Source organism: Bison bison, unplaced genomic scaffold (genome assembly GCF_000754665.1).
Source record: "Bison bison bison isolate TAMUID 2011002044 unplaced genomic scaffold, Bison_UMD1.0 scf7180017864312, whole genome shotgun sequence".
NCBI classification, from domain to species: domain Eukaryota; kingdom Metazoa; phylum Chordata; class Mammalia; order Artiodactyla; family Bovidae; genus Bison; species Bison bison.
In genome coordinates this window covers 2,301,498-2,324,343 of record NW_011494884.1, presented here as the reverse complement: position 1 = coordinate 2,324,343, position 22,846 = coordinate 2,301,498, and the positions used below count along the sequence as shown (strand labels likewise).

The following is a 22,846-nucleotide window of genomic DNA, read 5'->3' as shown; positions in this document are numbered from 1 at the left end:
AAGCTCTTTCTGCCTAAACCCTAATTGCTCTCTTCCTGTCCCCTCTCAGCCCTCTGCCATGGTGGATGAGGCCACCTGTGCAGCTTGTGACTTCAACAAGCCTGGAGCGAACTGCCAGAGGAAGATGGCCTGGCAGTGGAGGGGAGAGTTCAGTGAGTGTCAGCCCTGGGGGGCTGCTCAGCAGGAAGCGGGTGGGCGGGTCTCTGTCACATCCTCTCTTCCCATCACTCCTTCTAGTGCCAGCCAGTCGCAGTGAGTATCATCGGATCCAGCACCAACTGGAGTCAGAGAAGTTCCCTCCCTTGACCCCCGAGGGCCCAGCCCGGGCCTTTCACGAGCTGTCCCGTGAGGAGCAGGCTAAATATGAGAAGCGGAGGCTGGCAGGTGAGCAGTTGGGCCGTGTTGGTGTGTCACACCTTGAGGTCAGTCGAACCAGTTGAAGTAGATGAGACCACTGTGAATTAGTTTGTCCTATAGGCTTCCTTTTGTCATTTATCCTTCTGCAAGTTTCTGGCTCCCAAACCCTCCTTCCTGTAGTCTTTGTGTATTTGGTCTGTTCATACAGGGCTGCCCTTTGATGTGATTGATTAGGAACTTGTCTTTCTGAGTTTTCTGCTCCTTTGAGTTAACCAAAAAAACCCATGTTTGTTGGCATCCATTGCCTAGCTTTCTTTGGCTGTGTCCAGGAGGCCTGTCCCCTGTGTGGAGTCTCACGTGCCCACCATTCTCAATTGTGCTTCAGATTACTGCCGGAAGGCATACAAGAAAATCCACGTGACCAAGGTGGAAGAGCGTCTCACCACCATCTGCCAGCGGGAGAACTCCTTCTATGTGGACACTGTACGTGCTTTTCGGGACAGGCGCTATGAGTTCAAAGGTCTCCACAAGGTGAGCCTGACCTTAGTGAGGTTGGAGCAGGATCTAGTTTCTGGGGTGAAAATCCTTGCTCAGCACTGTCTCCATGTGTTACTCCCAATCTCTGAGCCCAGTGCATGCACTCAGACAATAAACATGCAGTTGTTTTTAACTTTGAAGAATTAAGGGCCTGGGGCCTTGAAGCTATTCTGAATGGTTGCTTTTAAAATAATTATTTAGAGCAGGGGTTAGCAAACTGCGGCTGGGCTGGCCATGTTTATAAATAAGTTTTCCTGGGTCTGAGCTGCGTTTGCCCGCAGCAGGGAGGGGGCAGCAGAGACTGAGGGCGAGCACTGCACACACGTGGCCCTTTACTTTGTGTGTACAGGTGTGGCGCTTTACTTTGCCAGCCTCTGACCAGGGGGAGTGAGGGGAGTGTGTTCACTGACATGTTTTACCAGTAGGACTAGGGAAATACACAACAATACCTCAGTTGTAATATCAGCAGGTAAGTGTTTTATATTTAAGCATATCGAGTTTTTTTCTGAGAGACCTTCCTTCACTGCTAGACTCATTGTTCACATCCCGAACTGCCCTGATAGACTGTCATCATCAGGCTTTGTTATCATTGTTAAGTTTATATTTTTATTATGGTAAATATGTACAATGAAATTTAACATTTTTAAGTGTACAGATCAGTGGCATTAAGTACATTTACATTGCAATTACTATTACCACCCATCTGCAGAACTCTTTATCTTGCAACACTGAAACACTGCATTCCCTTAACAATGATCCTCCATTCTGGTTTCTGTGGACTGTGAGCCTGGGAACCTCATGTAAGTGGATTCATACAGGATTTGTCCTTTTGTGACTAGATTATTTCTGTTAGCCTAATGCCCTCAAGGTTCATTCATGGTAGCATGTATCAGAATTTCCTTTTTAAGGCTGAATAATACTCCACTGTATGGACATTTTGTTTATCCATTCACCCATCGATGGATAGTTGGGTTGCTTCCATGTTTTAGATATTTTGAATAATTCTGCTGTGAACATGGGTGTGCAGACGTCTCTTTAAGATCCAACTTTTAGTTCTTTTGGGTATATACACAGAAGTGGAATTGCTGAATCATATGGTAATTGTATTTTTAATCTTCAGAGGAATCGTCATACTGCCTCAGTTTATCTTAATTAAACTGTTTGAGTTACGTGTCTATGTCTTCCTCATCAGATGAGTGTTGACAGTGTTGTGACTGTCCATTTTATTTTTTAGAATCTAACACAGTGCCTGGCACATAGTAGGCACTCAGTAAATGTCTTTTGGGTTTTTTGTTGTTGTTGTTGTTCTTTAAATTCCAAACTTTAAAAAAAATTTTTCTTCTCACGTTGGATGGGAAAGTTGCTGAGATATTTATGGCCTTCCCTGCATTTCTTTATCAGTCACTTTTACTAAGGACCTCCTGAGTAGCTCTTGTTACCCTAAGTTAATAAGACACAGACGGGCCTGACTCCTTGTCCTGGGACACTTCTGGATGGCCATTCACATCGTGGAAGCTGCCAGTGCAGTGTCACAAGCCCGCCCCACAGTTCCTGTTAGCTAAGACTCACTTTGTCAGAGTGAAGCAGAAGGAGCTAATCTGCCAAACGCAAGCCTTGCAGCATGCTGGGGAGCTGAGCTGTCCATTGGCCTCTTAGAAGCTCAGCATCCCAGGAGGTGCAGCTTGTGTGGATGCGAGAGATGGGCGTCACCATGTTGCGCCTCACCCCAGCCCCGACTGACACTGGGCATTCCTGAGGTCCTTCATGCCCCTTCCCCACTCCCCTCAGCAGTAACAATCTAATGTCTTTCAGTGTGATCCAAATTTTGTATCACTCAGCACGTTGGTTGAGCACCTGTTCTGTGCCAGACCCTTTTCTAGGTACTGAAAAGACATCAGGTGGGGAAGTAACAGTGGAATGTTCTGAGATGAAGGAGAATACCCAGTGTTTGACCACTGTGACAGCAGCTAGCCTAGCAAACAGAAAGAAATGCCACTCAGGCCGGAAGTGAGTTCAGATACCCCTGAGTCACATCCCTGTCTCAGCCTCCCTGGTGGTGACCATGTCCGCTTTATTGAGGTAGAATTGATGTGGGGTACATCTGACCCTTTCAGATGGGCAGTTCTTTGCTATGCTAAGTCACTTCAGTCGTGTCCAACTCTGTGCGACCCCATAAACGGCAGCCCACCAGGCTCCCTGTCCCTGGGATTCTCCAGGCAGGAACACTGGAGTGGGTTGCCATTTCCTTCTCCAGTGCGTGAAAGTGAAGTCGCTCAGTCATGTCCGACTCCTAGCGACCCCATGGACTGCAACCTACCAGGCTCCTCCGTCCATGGGATTTTCCAGGCAAGAGTACTGGAGTGGGGTGCCATTGCCTTCTCCGAGGCAGTTCTATAGAGTTTGACAAATGCATACACAGAGGGGTTACTGTTGATAATTTTTTACCATATTTCCGTCATTCCATTCTAGAGAAAAACTATTGGCAACACCAAAGGCAAGTTGAAATTATCATGACCTGACCCCCCTAAATACTTAAGCAAAAAATTTGTAACCACCACCACAGTGACAAGAACATTTTCTTCTCAACCATTTACAATAGCACACAGCCCTTGTTAGTACAGCTGTGTCCATCTTCCAGCGGTTGGTATAGTATCTGATAAACAGTTGTTGGTCCATGAGTGTTGGCTAAGGAGTAAATTGTTATTCCCAGATGTTGCCTCTAAGAATGTGCACTTTGCTTTCAGCCTGTCAGTGGTTTCTGAGTTCTGTTGTTTGAGAAACCCTATAACTCAGCCCATTGAGTGCATTAATAAGAGTAAATTAAGTAACAGGACTTGGATTGGGAGCCCCTGGGCCTCTTTGGTGGAGTGAAGCCCCAGCCTCTGTCACTGGTCTTGAGATGTAGGTTTCATCTGCTTCTCCAGTTAGCTGCCAGGTTCTGGATTCTGTTCTATGGGGGTTGAAATTGCCCTAAGTCTGAGGTGTCAAAGTGGGTTGTTGCTATCACAAAGTATTTTCTCCTAGTCCTTAGTCTCACAAGTAATAAAAATGTAATATTGATGTTTCTTTGTATTCATAAGTCCTTTCAGGATATCTGTCTTACATGGGGCAGTTCTAGATTGAAAGTGTTTCAGGGTAGGTGAGAACTAAGCATGCAGACACTATGGGGGACAAGCTGATGTATCCATGTTAAATATCTCAGGTGTAGTGATGGCGTTGAGCTTATATAGAATGTCCTTGTTCCTGGAAATTTTTTGCTGAAGTATTTAGGGGGGTCAGGTCATGATAATTTCAACTTGCCGTTGGTGTTGCCGGTAGAGTTTTTCTCTAGAATGGAATGAAGGAAATATGGTAAAAAAGTATCAACAGTAACCCCTCTGGTATATGGTCTTTGTTGTAATTTTTTTTTTAAGTTTTCTATAGATTTGAAAATTTCAAAATATCATAACTTTGGGCCTATGTACAGAATGTGAGGTGGAAGAGTCTAGGAGGTGACAGTCTTTGTGTGGGTTGCAGGTGTGGAAAAAGAAGCTCTCCGCAGCCGTGGAGGTGGGGGACGCGGCGGAGGTGAAGCGCTGCAGGAACATGGAGGTCCTGTACGACTCCCTGCAGCTGGCGCACAAGTGCATCCTCAACTCCTTCTATGGCTACGTCATGCGCAAGGGGTAGGCACTTGCCTGGTGGGGCCTGTGGGCGCGAGCAAAAGGGGAGAGTCAGGGCCTTGTTCAAGGAGTGCAGGAGAGGGTGGGTTGAGTGGGGGTTAAGGTCACACTGACTCAGAGGGTTCTGGGAAGCTGGGGCGTTAGCACTCCTGGACATGTTCTTCTGAGCATCCCAGGCTGCAGAGCGGTTTGGTAGTCTCTGGCATACAACTAGTGCATGCGTGCCCAGTCACGTCCACCTCTTTGTGACTCCATGGACTGTAGCCCACCAGACTCCTCTGTCCCTGGAATTATCCTGGCAAGAATATTGGAGTGAGTTGCCACTTCCTTCTCCGGAGCATATGACTAGTGAGGGGTGCAAAGTCTTCTGAGAAGTCAAGAAAGCCAGAAATGGGGGCATCCTAAAGCCAACATGGAGTATGTTCCCAGGGTAGGGTGCCAAAGGAAGATGAGGCAAGGTGGGACCTGAGTGTGTCCGGTGAACCAGCAGCTAGGTAGGTGGGGCCTCGGTAGAGCAGGTCATTGAAGGTGAGGCCTAGCTGTTGTGGGTGGAACCCAGGAGGGTCAACATGGGTGGCCCTGGAGGAGCAAGGTGGTGGTAGGGCAGATTGGTTTGAGGGAAAGTGGCTTTATTTATTTGTTGTTGCCTTTTAATGGCAGAGAGGGAGGGGCTGAGAGCAGGGCTAGCCTGAGCAGAGTTCCCTGGGGCAGGAGGGCCTGGCCTCGGGTCACTTGACACCTGTGAGACCTGATGTGAGTGCTGAGCCAGGTGGGCTGGTGTTTTGCCTCAGAAGTTAGAGGATGAGTGTGGGGTTTGGGAGAACAAGGAAGGCTTGAGGTGGTGCCTGGGAGAGTGGGAGGGAACTCGAGGGGGCTCTCTCGGCCACTGCCCTGGAGAGTCCTGCTGAGCTGAGGTTGTGAGCTGTTGCCGTGGCAGCATGCTGCATCCTTTCAGAACTTTCCTGAGCTGAGCACTGCTTTGAAGTAGGAACAGAGGAATATCCTCAGCACAGAGCTTAATCCCACCTTAGTTCTTCCCTGCTTCAGATGTCCCCTCCTCCCAACCCTGACTCCTCTAACGTCCTTCTTGAGGGTACCCCTCCCACCCCTCAGCTGTGACTGTCCCCCCAGGGCCCGCTGGTACTCCATGGAGATGGCTGGCATCGTCTGCTTCACAGGGGCCAACATCATCACCCAGGCACGGGAGCTGATCGAGCAAATCGGGTGAGTGCTGCACTTGGTCACCAGCTTCTGGGACTTGGGGGAGCACGGCCTGAGGTGAGGAGGCTGGACTCAGGGGCTGAGAAGGTGTTTCGTTTTGTGGGTTCCCAGCCAGGAGGAACCTTGTCCACTGTCAGGCATTGACACAGGGTTCTTGCTCTGTAGACATCCGTGCCCATCATTCATATGGTTTCATTTCTCTGTTTCTCTGAAGGAGGCCCTTAGAGCTGGACACAGATGGGATATGGTGTGTCCTGCCCAACAGCTTCCCCGAAAACTTTGTCATCAAGACCACCAATGTGAAAAAGCCCAAGGTGACCATCTCTTACCCTGGGGCTATGTTAAACATCATGGTCAAGGTGAGCCTGCATCTCTAGCAAAGACCTATTGTCTGGGGTGGGGTTCTTCGTGCCACCTCTCTTGATAGGAGTGTGGGAAAGGGGAAAGCATTGGCCCTTACACTGAGGTGCTCCCCTTTCTGAGTGGGTGCTCCCATTTCTGAATGTCTCTGACTTTCAGATAATCTTTCTCTAGCTTGAACATCTTCCAGAGATGTTGTGTTCAAAAGTTACCTGTGTCTCTGTTCCTATTTAGCATAATTACCAGACTTACAGCAAAATTGGAAGAATAGAACAAGAATTCCTGTATATCCTTTAGCCTGCTTCTCTTTATTTTTTTATTTGGCTGTGATGGGTCTTAGTTGTGGCACATGGGGTCTCCGTTGCATCATCTGGGGTCTTTTGTTGTGGTGCATGGGCTTTGGAGCTCACAGGCTCAGTAATTTGTGGCACACGGGCTTAGCTACTCTGTGGCACATGGGCTGTTTCCAAACCAGGGATCTGACCCACGTCCCCTGCATTGCAAGGCGGATTCCTAATTACTAGACCACCAGGGAAGTCCTGCCTGTTTCTATTTATCTTCTATAAACCCCAGTGTAATTGTCAGAACTGAGAAGTCGTGCCAGCACCACACCATAACTCAACTACAGCTTTGTATTTCTCAGCTTTTCCAGGACTACGCCCTGCATTTGGCCAGCCTGTCTCCTTAGTCCCCTCCAGCCTGGCAGCCCCCTTGGTCTTTCCAGTCTGTTATGACCCAGACACTCTGGTGAATACGTGTCAGGTGCTTTGCGGACTCACCCTCCATCTGAATTTGTCCCTTGTTCTTCGTTACTAGATTGAGGTTATTTGGGTTTTTTGAAGGAAAAAAACAGAGATACGTGCGCTGTGTTGGCATTCTTGCAGAGCACTGAATCAGGATCAGCACTCCTGCTGGCTTCCCAACTATCACGGTACAGGAACTAGTCCATGAGTCCACACTCCCAAGAGGAGTGGCAGATCCCAGCCACACAGCAGAGCATCCCGGTAATTAGTAAAGACCGTGGAGGAGATACTCTGCTCTGCACTGAGACCCTGCAGATGTGCTGTTTCACTGTGAACCTTCGCCCTCTGGTTTTAGCACTGGGAGTATCCTGTCACAGTGGGCATCAGTCTGCCCAAGGCTACTCTGTATTTCCCTCGTTCTTTGTACATTATTAATTGGAACCTTTTGTAAGGAAGAGTTGTCGCACTTCTCTCCTACTTTTGTTGTTAAGTCACTCAGTCCTGTCCAACTCTTTTGTGACCCCACGTACTTACTGTAGCCCTCCAGCCTCCTTTGTCCATGGAATTCTCCAGACAAGAATAATGAAGTGGGTTGCCATTCCTTTCTCCGAGGGATCTTCCCAACCCAGGGATTGAACCCAAGTCTCCTGCTAGGTGGGCGGATTCTTCACCACTGTATCAATTCCTCTTACCTTCTGGGAAGCCCCTTTCTCCTACTTAGTCCCTCACTTATCACTTTATTGAGTCATTTGTTAGGTCATTGTGGGTGTGTGGGTGTTTGCTGTGTGGGGTAACAACCCAGTTCCATCCTGGTGTGTTTTGTTACTCAGCTTATTCCACTTTGGCCACTAGGGGCTCCTTCACGTTAGCCCCCTGTGTCCTTGAGACATACCCTGTTACGTGGTTTGGATTTGGGTTTTGGGGGAGCTTTACTTCCTGGGAATACAAGACACTCCAGCCTCCTCTTGTATTTCCCCTGTCCCACCTTGGAATCACCCATTTCTCCAAGGACGCCAGGTTCCTTTTATTAGGAAGCAGTGGTAGAAACCAAAATGGGGTGTCTCTGCTGCTCACAGCAGATTGGCTAGGAAGTTGTGTGTGTGTGTAATAACCCCACATGTGTGTCTATATTTATTTCTCTGTTTATCTGCATACACATTTAAATAGATATAACATGAGCATATCGATATATCCAGCTCCAGTCTATTCTCCTTTCCTTATTAGTGACTCCTTTGTCCTATCTCTGATTTTCCCAGTGTGTGTATTTATTTTTTCAACCCTAGTATTTGTGTAAAGTAGGTTCAGAGCCGTGTGTCTGTGAGCAGTCAGCCCACCAGCTGCCATACAATGTTCAGTCTTTAATCTTACACCACCCACACCATGTGAGATTTGCCAGAGTCACTTAAGCCAGCCCTCTGGCAGGGTTCTGTCAAGCCATGATAGTGCAGTTGAGTTCGTTTGTTCCAATCTGCAGGCGTTCTTGGGGCCCACCTAGATCCTAGTTGAATGTTGTTTCTTTTGCTTCCGGTAGATTCACTCTGTTGTTGTTTTTATTCATTTCTTTACTTTTGGGTCTTTGTTGCTGGGCATGGGCTTCCCATTGCAGTGGCTTCTTTTGTTGTGGAGCGCGAGCTCTAGGGTGCGTGGGCTGCAATAGTCGCAGCACGTGGGCTCAGGAGTTGTGGCACACAGGCTTAGTTGCCGCTCAGCATGTGGAATCTTTCCAGACCAGGGATCGACCTGTGTCTCTGCACTGACAGGCAGATTCTTATCCACTGTACCACCAGGGAAGTCCAAAATTCATGCTTTACAGGGAGCACTTCTGTGGGTTTTGACCCAGACGTAGAGGCGTATGTCCACCATCACAGAGCAATATAGAACAGCCTGCCACCCCAAAGGCTCCTGGGCCCTGCCCCTTTGTTGTTGGCCCTTCTCATTAGGCCCAGCCCTGGTTCCCCCATGTGCTCTTTTGTGCGATAGTTTTGTCTTTTCCAGCGTGTCCTGTGAATTGAAACATGCTGTGTAACCTTGGTAGACCAAGCAGGAAGCACTTTGGTTCATCCATGTTGGACATATGTCAGAACTTGATCCCTTTCTCTTGCCAAGTGGTGTCCGTTGTATGGAAGAGCCCCAGCTTGCTGATCCATCCACCCTTTAGAGGGCAGCTGGTCGTCTCCAGGTTAGGGTGATGATGAGTGAGGCCAACCCCCTCTTCACTCTTGCTTGGCAGGAAGGCTTCACCAATGATCAGTACCAGGAGCTGGCTGAGCCTTCTTCACTAACCTATGTCACTCGCTCAGAGAACAGCATCTTTTTCGAGGTTGATGGGCCCTACCTTGCCATGATCCTTCCAGCCTCCAAGGAAGAAGGCAAGAAACTGAAGAAGAGGTAGGAATCCCACAGTCTTTATGCTTGGGAAAGGTCTAACAACTCCTCTAGTAAATGGACTAGGACCCACAACAGGAACAGACCTCGGTTCTGGTTTCTTGACCTTTTTGATTCAATTTGGAAAGCTTTTCTTGACACCCACAAACTCTGTTCTCCACCTATTATATTCTGGTTCTACAGATTGCAGGCCCTAAGTCATTTTCATTTTGGAGATCAGGGTAGAGAGATGTTTGCTGCTTGATGGATGCTAGAAGGGAGGATGAGAAAGGGAAGGAAAAAGGCAGAGGGGTGATGAGAAGCAGCTAGCATCCCAGGCTCTCTCCTCTGCTCTCTTTGCCTATGTTTCTAGGTATGCCGTGTTCAATGAGGATGGTTCCCTGGCTGAGCTCAAGGGCTTTGAGGTCAAACGCCGTGGGGAGCTGCAGCTGATTAAAATCTTCCAGTCCTCAGTGTTTGAGGCCTTTCTTAAGGGCAGCACCCTAGAAGAAGTGTATGGCTCTGTCGCCAAGGTGGCTGATTACTGGCTGGACGTACTATACAGCAAGGTAAGGCTCCTCATCTGGCTCTGAGGGTCCTGCAGTCAGAGTCCTGGTAAGCAAGGTGACAGATGAACTCAAGGCTAATTCTGATGAAATCCTGTAACTTCTTCAGTGCCAGGGCTACCCCGAATCCCCCTTAAGTTTTGTGTCCAGTGACAGAAATCTGTGAAGGAAACAAATATTAGCATGATAATGAGCCAGTTGTAAGCTGTTCAACCTCAGACAGGCCCCTTGGGCTCCTCCTCATCATTGAAGAAAGTGGCTGGTTCCTCAGTTGGTCCATCTGCTGTCCAACCTGCCCATGTCTCTCTTCTTTTCTCCCTCCTGGCTCCTCCTTTCCCTGTCTTTCTCTTCCTTTTAGGACAAAAATCAATTCTTTGTCTTTCCTATTATTCTGCAGTCCTGGTACTAAAAGCTCAATAAATGTTTCTTGATATTTTCCTGCACAGTTTAATAAAAGTTAAGGTTTTGTGTGTGGTGTGTTGCTGTGCAGTGGTATGAGACAGCCCTTTTACACCACTGCCTTCAGCTCATCAGGTTAGATAAACGCAGTTTCACATGGAGAAAGTCTTGGGTGAGCTCAGGCTGGTGCTCCCTTCCTCTGTATGATATTTTTGCTCGTTGCCTCTCTCTCCAGGCAGCTAACATGCCTGATTCCGAACTGTTCGAGCTGATCTCCGAGAACCGTTCCATGTCTCGGAAGCTGGAAGATTATGGGGAGCAGAAGTCGACATCCATCAGCACGGCCAAGCGCCTGGCTGAGTTCCTGGGAGATCAGATGGTGAAGGATGCAGGGCTGAGCTGCCGCTACATCATCTCCCGGAAGCCTGAGGGGTCTCCAGTCACAGAGAGGTAAGGGTTTCCAGTGTCAAGGAAGGAATTCCTTAAGGGTCTTGGTTGCTCTCTGAAAACCTGCATCTTCTGTAGAGCCTGTGTCCCTCCATAGAGAGATGAGCTTCCTTAAACAGAGCAGGGGTAGTCAGGACTCAGAAGAGGGAGGAACCAGACCTTGGACTTCCTTTAGAGCAGATGCTGGGAAGGCTGCTGGGGCCCTGGTGGGAATCCTGAGAGGGTATAGTGAGCTTGTCCACTCAGAGCCCAGAGAATCTGGGTTCTTGGGTGGGCAGACTGAGAGTACCCTCTCAGTCAGGCATAGGGCAGTGGGAATGTCTTGAAGGGTCTGCTACAGTGAGCACAACACAAGGTTCAGTTCAGGTTTAGGACAGAGCTCTGGGTCACTCACACACAAGCAGACTGATGCTGCACTTCTCGAGTTGGGATTATTGAACCACAGCTACATGTTACCACACTGACAGCAAGAAAAGCAGGGTGATGCGTGAAGGCAGAGTGTACTTCTGTCTATTTAAGTTTACACACAGGGAAAGTACAGTAGGAGTACTATAAAAGCACGTAGGGGATTGATAAGCACCAAGATAAACACTGTATTCACTTCTATATTAGGAGGGTCGACAGAGCTACACAGGGGACTTCATCATCATCTTTATTTTTCATCCATGACATGAAAATGGCATGGCCGGTTTGATAGAACTAGGTGGTGGGTGCACAGGTTTCTGTTCTTTCTAAGTTTCTTTATGATATTTCAAAATAACAAATACTTCTTCCAGTGAGAGAAAGAGGGGTAGTGACAGTTGCCGTGTTGCTTTGCTAGTGATGTGAAAACTGGTTTCATTTTCAGGCAAGCGGTGGTCTCTGTCTATATTTTACTCAATGAATAACATTTTTAATGTTTATTTATATACATGCACATGAATATATAATTTATGTAAAGACATCTGTAAATAGCTCTGATAACAATGGTCAGACATACACCAGGTGGCCAATGGTGAGGGGTGGTGCACGAAATCATGACATTTTAATATGAAGTATTAATATTTATTATGATAAACATCAGATACAGGTATAGTTTATACAAAATAACTACATGAACTAAAAGCATAGGTTACAAAGTAGGTCATAAGTACTTAGTTCCATGTAAACTACAGGAGATTTTCACATTTGTGAGTTTTTTATCTCTTCTCGACCAGAGCCATTCCACTGGCCATTTTCCAGGCAGAGCCCACCGTGAGGAAGCACTTTCTCCGAAAATGGCTAAAGAGTTCTTCCCTTCAGGACTTTGATATTCGGACAGTGAGTGCTGATTTTTTTTCCTACTCTTAGAAATTGAGGAGGAAAACTAGATAGGGCAGAGAATCCCAGACTCGGGTCATGTTTTTGTCTGGAGACTTCACTCTTGATTTCCTCTTTTCTATTATGGAATGAATGAAGAAATAGTTACACTTTAGGGAAAACCTGGAAAAGCTAGATGCTGGGGAAGCCTTTTTAACTCTTCTCTGGGATGGACTAAGGCTTGGGGTCTGGCACAAGGTTCTACTGCTGGCTCCTTTACTTGCTCTGATCCTGGGGGATCATTTATCCTCTCCACTTCCATTTCCTCCTCTGTGAAATGGGGCCTTTCAGCATAGAATTTCTAAGAGGATTAAATAAAACACATGAAGCATTCAGCACAGTGCTTGGCATGGTGTGTTGCTGCTCTTCTGCTTTTCTCATGCACTCCGTTGCTGGTTTCCTGCATGCTCAGATTCTGGATTGGGACTACTACATTGAGCGGCTGGGGAGTGCCATACAGAAGATCATCACGATCCCTGCGGCCCTGCAGCAGGTGAGGCTGAGACCAGCAGAAACAGAGCCCAGTGTGAAACCTGGACCTGATTAAACTAACAGAGTCAGACAAGTGATTAGTATCGCCTTCATGTAGGTGAAGAACCCAGTACCGCGTGTCAAACACCCTGACTGGCTGCACAAAAAACTGCTAGAGAAAAATGACGTCTACAAGCAGAAGAAGATCAGTGAGCTCTTCGTCCTTGAGGGCAAGAGACAGGTAATGGGGCCTGGCCCAGGACAACAGAGGCTGTGACAGTCGGGGCTGGGCTGGGTCCTGTGGGCGCACAGGCACCAGTCTCCATACTGCTGCTCATCATTTTGGATACTTCCATTCAAGCATCTGGAATGTTTTTTTCTTTCCAAAAATACGTATCTTGATACTTAACCCTTTAGTTCTTCTGTGTTCTTCTGTGATAGGAAGCTTTGTAATGCATCACTTTAGGATGAAAAACTATCTACATATATGATGTACTAAATAGACTCAGTAACTTGGAATGCATCACTTCACCTTGAGACTTCAGTTTTCTAAACTATAAAAAAAGCTGTTAGAAATGCAAAAAAATACTGAAGACCAGTGTAATGAAAAGCATAGCTAAAATCAGAAGAGCAAGAAGAAAATTCTCAGATGCTAAAAATGGAAACTGAGCTTTAAACCAGAGCAGTATACAAACTCACCTGCTAAAAACCAGATCCTCAGACTGAATTTTAAAATCAGTTATTTTCATGAGTTATACCTAAAAGGGCTCACAAAAATTAGAAGGATGCAAAAACATATATATCAAGTAAATATTAAGCAAAGCAAAGCTGATGTAGCTATATTAATGCAAGACCAAAAAAAAAATTAAAAAGTATTAGTAATGATAACGATAGTATTAAATACTACTATTAAAGTAGTAGTCAAATTTCACTAGAAATATTTAGTAATTCTAATAGTTTAGCTTCAAATTAAATAATGTGAAAATTTACTTAACTATTAGAAAAAAATTGACATCTAATCAGTTTAGGATTTTAACACATCTCTCGATTGATCAAGCAGACCAAAAACTAGTAAAAATATGTAAGGTTAGAATGACAGAATTGCTAACTAGATTTAGTTAACAAATAGAGCTTTGCACTCAGTAATTAAAGAATACACATTCTTTTTAAGAACACCTAAAATAAGACTGAATGCTGCAAAGCAAATTGTAACAGATTCCAAATAATTTATATATATACAGATCTTGTTGTTTGAAAACCATAAAGAAATATATTTATAAATAACTCATGGGTCAAGAAGTCACAATGCAAATTAGAAATACTAAATGAAAATACTATTAAAATTTGTAGTTTGCAACTAAAGAAGACTATAAATAGCACATAATCTATTTTAATATATAGAAAAGAAAAACCAATAGAAAATTAAGTAACTTCCAACTGAAAAATTCAGAAACAGTAGAAACCAAGAAAGTAGAAAGAAGTTATAAAGGCAAGAGCAGCAATGAATGAAACAATAAAGGCAAAACCTTTATATTTGAAAAGACTGATGAAATAGATAAATCTTTGTCAAGATAGATATTTCAGGTTTTATGTTAATGAAACATTATCAGTGCAGCTATTATAAAGTCTAAAAAAAATAAAGACTGAATTATCTTTCCTAAACAATTGGAAAACTTAGATGGAATGGGCAATATCCTAGAAGAGTTATTCAAATTAGCCTAAGAAACAATAGAAGAACTGATTAGAACTTCAGGCATTAAAAAGAAACAAATACTGGGCCCAAATGGTTTCTCAGAGGGATTTTATCAAACTTTAAAAAAAAATTTGTTTTGGTACTGCTGGGTCTTCGTTGCTACGTGTGGACTTCTCTAGTTGTGGCAGGTGGCGGGGCTACTCTTCATTGTGGTATGCAGGCTTCTCAATGCGGCAGCTTCTCTAGTTGCAGAGCATGGCCTCTAGGGACATGGGCTCAGTACTTGGGGCTCCTGGGACCTAGAGTGCCACTAGTTGTGGTACAGGAATCTAACTGCTCCACAGCATGTGGGATCCTCCCAGACCAGGGATCAAACCTGTGTCCTTTGCTTTGACAGGCAGATTCTTCACCACTGAGCCACCAGGGAAGCCCCCTACCAAACTTTTTAAACAAATGATTCCAGAGAATTAAAAAAAAAGAAGGTCCTTAGCTCATTTGGTTGGTTTCGTCTGGTGGCTCAGACGGTAAAGAGTCTGCCTGCAATGCAGGACACCCGGGTTCGATTCCTGGTTGGGAAGATCCCCTGGAGAAGGAAATGGCAATCCACTCCAGCACTCTTGCCTGGAGAATCCCATGGACGGAGGATCCTGATAGGCTACAGTCCATGGGGTCGCAAAGAGTCGGACAGGACTGAGCGACTTCACTTTCACTAGCTCATTTGGTAATCTTTATAACTTTTATTACCCTGGTAACAAACTAACAAGCCAGGAAAAGGAAGGCCATTGGCAGATAGAACTATAGGTACAAAAATACTAACAAACTAAATTTTGTACTGTGTAAAGACAGTAACATTGTGTCCAAGTATGATTTATGCAAGGAATGGCAGGTGTTAACTTCAGAAATCTGCTAATTTAGTTCATTTTAGGAAAAATCAATTCATCACAAAGAGAAGACTTAAGGTGTCATTTTCAATAGAGTCAAGAAAGAACATTTGATAAACTTGAATGTCTGTGCATGATAAAACTTTGAACAGTCAAAATCAGAAAAGACGATATATTTCTCTGATAAAGTCCATCTGTTGAAACTCAATAGCACGCATCATATTTAATGGCACAACATTAGAATCATTGAAGTGAAGAAGAGGAGATGGATGCCTGTTAGTTACCACCACTTCTATTCAAAATTGTTTGGAACTCCTGGCTGGCATAATTCAACAAGAAAAAGAAGTTAAATTTTAAGGATAGAAAGATATAAAACATCATTTGTAGGTAAATATAACTTAACACAGAAAATGTAAGGAACCCCAAAATTATTTTAACTTAAGACGTTTCAACAAGGTCATTAGATACAAAGCTCGTATATAAAAACCTATATCTTTCTTTTATATTAGAGACAATTAGGAATTTTTAAAAATTGATTAATTTTTTTTTTTTTTATTTTGGCTTTGTGGCATGCAGGATCTTTGTTTCCCAACCAGGTATTGAACCTGCACCCTCTGCAAAGGAAGCGCAGAGTTTTAACCACTGGACCACTAGAGAATTCCTTAGAAAGTATTGTTTGAAAGGTGCTATTTATCAATGATGGCAAATAATATACCAAGGAATAAATCATAGTAACAAAATGTGTGTAAAACTTTCATGGAAAAAAATTATACAACTTTATTGAAGAGTAGAGAAATTCACCTAAATAAAAAAGGAGACATACCATGTTCATGGATGAAAAGATTCAATATTAGAATCCTTGGGGTGATTTGCCCCAAGGTAATTTGTAAAATTCAGTGTAATTTCAGTTAAAATATCTACAAAAAGTTTTCTTTTTTTTTTTTTTAATTGGATATTCTGGAATTTATTCGTAAGCTGGGCAATAAGTTACTCTTATTAACACAGATCAATACCACCTTGACTTGGTGACCACAGACACATTTAATTAGTTTTTAGGTGCATTTTCTTTTATCTTGGTTTTCAACACATTATTTAAGTCAGTGACTGATGTTAAAAAAAATTTAGATTACTCTACAATTTACAGCCTACTTCACAGTCCATTTTAAATTCAACTTGTCTGCTAAGTCAGTTTTGCAGAAGATAGGCTTTTAACACATAAAGAGATTTGATAACTGGGCAGGTCTCCTCTCTCCCAGTTTAAAAAAACAAAAAATTTTTTGCTAGCTTGCCAATTTTGTAGGTGAAAAATACAAAGAGGATAGACTATTTTAATCCACAAAGATGGACACAAAGCAATAATGATTTAACACGTCACTTTTTCATTTGTATTCAGAGAATGCTTTTACATTTCAAGTAATTGAGCCTTCATTAAAGAAAACAAAAATATATATATACAAAAAGTTAAAGTACCTTCCAGTTCTAGCTTACTAAAGTTTCTTCTGCAAAAGTAAAAAAATACACCTACCATGAACTAGAGGACAGTGTCATAGCAATGGCGGAATGGCTGCCAGGTTAAGATTTCTGCTTATCTTATATTGATGAGTATATTTTAGGTGATAATTTTTCTTCACTCTCTAAGTACTTAAAATCACAGAGAGGTATCTGTTTATCTATAATTCTTTAAATCCAGAAAAAAAATTTTTAAATATATTTCAGACATGAGGCTTTAATGTTTTTTATTTAGGAAAAGATTGAGTCTGAAGCTCTAATGGTTCCATCTAAAACATCCTGTTTTCAACAGTGGGAGTCAATTTACGCAAAATATTTTTTCTTGTCTATAAAATACAAATTGAACAGTATTTTGATTAAAAGGAAATACAAACAAGTAATTTAAACTGGCCAATTTGCTCTATCATAAAAGAAATAGCATGTTCTTTTACTTCCCCTCTTTCAACCATTTAAATTAGGGGAGAATACTGCCGACTTTAAGAACCCCACTGGCTGTCATTAGAGTAACTACAGAATAAGGGTAGCATAGGGGTGAAACTATTTCTCTGTATTCCAGAAGGCAGAAACTTGGGTGCTCTAGCTTTACAAGTAAGAGTAGCACAGGCAGGCAAAAGCTCACACTAAATGCACACCAGAACAGGGGCCTAGGTGAAGTCATCTGGGTTAACTTGACAATCCTAAAATTCATGTGAAGAACAAGGATAAGAAAAACGAAAACAATTTTGAAGATTAAAAAGGGGAAGTTTGTCTTAGTGTGTAACAAAACTTACTCTTATTAAAGCAAGACCATGTAACAGTGGAACTACTAATAGGGACCCTAGAAACTGATCCCAACGCACCTGGGAGCTTGGTCTATCACAGAGGTAGTGTTATACACTATTAAGGAGAATAGAGTGCTTATTCAATAAATGATGCTGGGGAAAATGTTTTTTCATATTTTAAGAAGAAAGTAGCTATCTCACAGAGTATGAAAACAAATTCCAAATAAAGATGTAAGTTGAAAAAAGAGAACTCTTTGGGGAAAAGGCACAGGAGGCTATCTTTATGATGCTGGGGTAGAAAGAGCTTCTTAAGTCATAACTAAAAAACACACATCGCAAAAGAAAAGACCAATAAATTCAGTTAATTAAAATATAAATTTTCTGTAGTCTGAAACAAGAAAGGCAAAATGTTGGTGTTTACTGAATTTGCATTATAAGAACATGGGTGTTCATTACTATACTTCTGTTACTTTTGTAATTAAAAAACAAACTTTTTTCTAACACAGAAGTCACCATAAAAGGAAGAGAAAAGTCACAATTCAAAGAAGATATTTAAAATGTACAAAATTAGAAATGATCCATAAACACGTATGTTATTTTTCTGTTTACTGTGTAGCAAGTGATCCCAGAACCTGGAAGCTTAAATATCATGGGTTTATTATTATCTTGCACTTTTTGAGCCCTGTGGGTCTGGAATCTGGGCACAGCTTATCCAGGTCCCCTGGCCCAGGGTCTCCTGCAGACTGCAGTCAGGTGTCAGCCAGGGCTGTGCTCCCATATGAAGGCCTCCCCAGGAGGTGAGGAGGGATGTGCTCCCAAGCTCACTCTGGTCGAGCTGTACTCATTCCTGGCTCCACGGGCCTCTCCACAGGACAGCTCACAGCCTGGCGGCTGACTCCAGAGCAGGCCCTAGATATCAGCCAGAGAGGGTGCCCGCAGTGCAGAGGTCACTGTATTTTATAGTCTAGTCTCAGAATGGCATCCTGTCACTTTTGTTGTAATCTCTTCATTAAAGGCAGGTCAGTCACTGGGTCCAGCCCATACTCAGGAGAGTCATACAGGGCATGAACAACTGGAGTTGGGGTCATTGGGGTCATTTTAGAAGACTGTCTACCCCAGGGTCAACCCCACTGTTGATTAGGTAAATGGAAAATCAAATATTTAGATACCACATCACAGCAAAAAAAATGAGTGTGGTGACATCAGGTGTTAACACGTGGGGAAATAGGATCTTGTCTGTATTTCTGATGGGAGTGTAAGCACAGGTCTTCAGGCAGCACGTGAAAGGATGGTTGTTGAACCCAGTTTCTGGTTCTGAAAGAGTGGAAATGAACAGTTCGTCATTTTAGAATATCATGGATAGGTTAGCTGGTTTATATGCATAATAGAGTATTCTACAGTTAGAATGAATGGACAGTGTCCACATGTATCAACAGGGATCAATCTCAAAAATGTATCATTGAGTAAAGAAAGGAAGTCACAGTATGTGTACCATGTACCTCTATTCATATAAAACTGCAGCTGAAAGGAACAGTTTATGGGTTTATAGATTCAGAGTAAAAGTACAAAATGTGCGGGGAGTGATAGACACTTGGGGGCTGGGCTTGAGAAAGAGGAGTCCTTTACCTATGTTTTACAATATTTCTTATTAAAAGGAGAGGATTCTGAAGCAAACACAGAAAAATATAACATTCACTTTGTAATGGTGGTACCCAAGTGACGTTTTCTTTCTGACCTTTTCACTGTTAAAAGTTTAAAAGTAGGTTAGTTTGGGACTTCCCTGGTGGTCTAGTGGCTAAGACTCTTTGCTCCCACTGCAGGGGGCCCGGATTCCATCCCCGGTCAGGAAGTTAGCTCCCACGTACCACAACTAAAAGTTTGCATGCTGCAACTAAAAAGATCCCGCATGCCACAACTAAGACCTGGCATAGCCAAATAAATGGATTTTTTAAAATATTAAAAGAATAGGTTAGTCTGTAAATGAGTGTGTTCAAGTATTTTACTTTATTTAGGAGTTCACTTTGGGTGGGTTTCTAGAAGGGAGATTTATCAAGAGAGAGAGCTATTTTAAGGCTCCTTTGGATCTTTGCAGGTGGGCATGGCCCAAGCTTCAGAAGGTTCCCAAAGCCTTGGCTCCCCCGACATGGAGGACTTTGGCCTCACAAAGCCACCTCACTCGGCAGTGCCCATTGCTACCAAGAGAAAGCGTATCCACTGTGAGAGGCAAGAGGGATCGCAGGACCTGGAGCTGACGATGCCCTGGCAGGAGGTTTTGGGGCAGCCTCCGGCACTCGGAACCACCCAGGCAAGAATTCTCAGGGAGTCTGGAGTGGCTGGGGGGAGAGAGGAGCAGGAATGCTGGTCAGGCCTAACCTGTGACAAGCCATCTCCCTGTGGGATCTCCTGAGTAGTGCAGGGGCCTAGAAATGGGGCTTGACCCCTGAGGAAGTTGGTATGATGTGCCCAGATCTTACAGAGCTTGGGAGCTGCGAGATTTAGTTGCTGTGGAAGGGTGTTTCTGTTTCACTGTATGCTCAGCTCTGTTTGCCATCTCCTCCTCTTGACCTGTCCCAGGAAGAGTGGCTGGTCTGGCTCCAATTCCACAAGAAGAAGTGGCAGCTGCAGGCTCAACAGCGCCTTGCTCACAAGAAGAGGCGGCGTCTGGAGGGGGCAGAGGGCACAACAAGGCCTGGGGCCATCCGAGAGGGGCCCTCCACAGGACTGGGGGGCTTCTTTCGAAGAACAGCTCGCAGCATTCTGGACCTTCCATGGCAGATTGTGCAGGTGCAGACAGTGATCAGAGGGAGGGCAGGACACCCCTGAGGGCAGGAGCATGGCTGATGGGAAGGGGTATTTGACCAGCTCACGATCCTGGGGACCTGGTCTGGAGTGGGGCAGAAGGGGCAGGGCTTTACCTGTGTGCCTCTGTAAATGAGCTGGTTCTGGAGGCCACCTGGGAGATGGCCTGTGCACAGGTATTGAGTGCTTTCTGTGACAGGGTGAGACATGGAGTGCTATACAATCTGTGTTTCCTTTTCAGATCAGTGAGACCAGCCAGGCTGGCTTGTTCAGGGTATGGGCTGTCATCGGCAGTGACCTGCACTGCATCAAGCTGAACATTCCCCGGGTGTTCTACGTGAACCAGCGGGTGGCCAAAGCGGAGGAGGGCCCTTCCTATCGGAAGGTACAGGGGGCAGCTCTTGTTTCTGGTCACTGAGGTCAGCGGCCTGCTCAGCCTCTGAGGTTGCCTCCACTATGGCAGAGGCCACATACAGATTCAGGCTTTGCAGATACAAAGACCATGTGAGCTTTGTGACCTTGAGCAAGGTGTTCTGGTGCCTCTATCTCTCCTGAGAACCTTCTTGGGATGCTGCAAAAATTAATTGAAATGATGCTGTGGAGCACTGAGTGAATGCTCAGTGAGGAAGCTGCGGGTATCATTGTCTTGGTGGACCATCTCTTGTATCTGTTGTCCATGTAGCAGGGAAAGCGCTAGGTGGACGTTTGTCAGAGGCTGCGGGCTCTGTCTCCATAGGTTCTTCTGATGTGAACAGCTTTATTGGGGTATAATTCATATGCCATACAGCTCTCTCAAAGTATACGACTCAGTGGCATTTAGTGTATTCAGAGTTATGCGGCCATCTCCCCTGTCAATCTTAGAACATTTTCACCACCCCACAAAGAAACCCCAGCCCCTTAGCAGCCTTTCCCCTCTCCCAGCCCTCAGTAAGCACTGGTCCAGATTCTGCCTCTAGGTTAGCCTGCCGTGGACATTTCACATATGTGGAATCCTACAGCAGGTGGTCCTCCTCTCAGCTGGGGCGTCCTCAGAGGCTCCTGCCCAGTGTCTCCATCCGAGCTCCCAGTTAGCTCTGCCCAGGGATCATTTACTGAGCAAATGACATCTGATTGAGGAGATGAGACTAGAGTATTTGTAACTGGCAGCTATACAGAGGATGCTTCTGGAAAAGGTGAAATCCAGTTCCCACCAGAAGATTCAGCAGAATGTGGATCCTGGAAGAGGACAGGGAAGGAGTGGGCAACAGAGAACAAATGATCTAGGATTCTGAGCTTTCTTAGATGTGTGTGATGTGAGTGAGTAGAACATCCTTCCTTTAGGGTGTTTTCCCCTTGAGGCACCCCTCTCCTGCTCCCTCCTCGCCAAGGTACCCACACTGGCTGGACAGGGGTTCCATTCCTAGTGTTCTGTCCACGAAAACATAGCTTCTCTCTGGGTTTTTGCTTCCTGCACCCTTCGGTTACACCCAGGAGAGAACAGAGGAAAATGTAGCAGGAGCACCTGCCCCTCACAGTCTGGGAACTTGTCTACTTTTTGAAGCCTCAGGCGGCTTCTTGAAGCCAGGCCCAGACCTTTTAATTTTACTGATAGGGAGAAATGGGCTATAGGACTTTACTCTCTGGTTGTGTGCAGACATCCTAGGACTGTTTAAACAATGCATGTATGTGTATAAGAGTGTGTGCACATGTGTTTGCCTGTGCATTGCTGCAAACGTTACCACTTAGCTCAGTTGTGGGGTGAGGTCACTGTCACATGGTGTCACCAGGTGAATCGAGTCCTTCCTCGCTCCAATATGGTCTACAACCTCTACGAATACTCGGTGCCAGAGGACATGTACCAAGAACATATCAACGAGATCAACACTGAGCTGGCAGCGCCAGACATCGAGGGCGTGTATGAGACTCAGGTGATTATTTTCCCAGCTGAACGGTGCAAGGATCCACCTAAATGGAATAGAGGGAAACAAACCCAGTCGAGGCATGGACAGGCCAGCAGCAGCAGCTGGGCCTCTGCCTTCCCCCATCAGCCCTCACACAGCCCCGACTGCCCCTCTTCCAGGTTCCATTAGTGTTTCGGGCCCTGGTGCAGCTGGGCTGCATGTGTGTGGTCAGTAAACAGCTGGTGAGGCACCTTTCAGGCTGGGAAGCAGAAACCTTCACTCTTGAGCACCTGGAGATGCGTTCCTTGGCCCAGTTCAACTACCTGGAACCAGGTATGGCGTGTGCCGGCTGCCCTTGCTTGGCCCTACTTCCTGCACATCTCAGGGTGACAGGCCATGTCCTCCTGCAGGCAGCATCCGCCACATCTACCTGTACCACCACGCACAGGGCCACAAGGCTCTCTTTGGCATCTTCGTACCCTCACAGCGCAAGGCAGCTGTGTTTGTGCTGGATACGGTGAGTTCTGGGCAGGCCATGGGACAGCCTCGCTGGGGGAGGCACACAGCCCCGGGCAGGAAGCTCCTGCTCCCTCCTCCCTCCCACCACTGCCTTGTTCTTGCGAGAGTGAGAAGTGGATCTGCAGAGGTAGCCCTGCTGCCTATGTCCACTCACAGGGCTGCCCCTCCTTTCCAGTGGGAAGACGGCTGACCCACCCCTTGTTTGTCTAGGTGCGAAGCAACCAGATGCCCAGCCTCAGTGCCCTGTACTCAACCGAGCACAGCCTCCTGCTGGAGAAAGTGGGCCCTGAGCTTCTGCCCCCACAGAAACACGCTTTTGAAGTTCGTGCTGAAACAGAC

The 22,846-nt window shown here is 45.3% G+C and overlaps 1 protein-coding gene across 1 annotated transcript in view; it reads left to right on the top strand.

The window, feature by feature from the left end:
* POLE (polymerase (DNA directed), epsilon, catalytic subunit) overlaps positions 1-22,846 on the top strand; it is a gene marked incomplete at its 5' end in the record, with an annotated part of 62,436 nt that overhangs the window by 18,789 nt on the left and 20,801 nt on the right. Inside the window, 19 exons of the mRNA XM_010852527.1 lie at positions 50-152; positions 238-384; positions 743-888; positions 4,411-4,559; positions 5,688-5,780; positions 5,992-6,136; positions 9,111-9,268; positions 9,618-9,813; positions 10,445-10,659; positions 11,853-11,955; positions 12,407-12,487; positions 12,584-12,706; positions 19,402-19,614; positions 19,884-20,093; positions 20,350-20,493; positions 21,875-22,015; positions 22,168-22,321; positions 22,399-22,505; positions 22,718-22,846. Of these exons, the coding sequence (XP_010850829.1) occupies positions 50-152; positions 238-384; positions 743-888; positions 4,411-4,559; positions 5,688-5,780; positions 5,992-6,136; positions 9,111-9,268; positions 9,618-9,813; positions 10,445-10,659; positions 11,853-11,955; positions 12,407-12,487; positions 12,584-12,706; positions 19,402-19,614; positions 19,884-20,093; positions 20,350-20,493; positions 21,875-22,015; positions 22,168-22,321; positions 22,399-22,505; positions 22,718-22,846 (2,757 nt within the window). The remainder of the gene's footprint in view (positions 1-49; positions 153-237; positions 385-742; positions 889-4,410; positions 4,560-5,687; positions 5,781-5,991; positions 6,137-9,110; positions 9,269-9,617; positions 9,814-10,444; positions 10,660-11,852; positions 11,956-12,406; positions 12,488-12,583; positions 12,707-19,401; positions 19,615-19,883; positions 20,094-20,349; positions 20,494-21,874; positions 22,016-22,167; positions 22,322-22,398; positions 22,506-22,717) is intronic.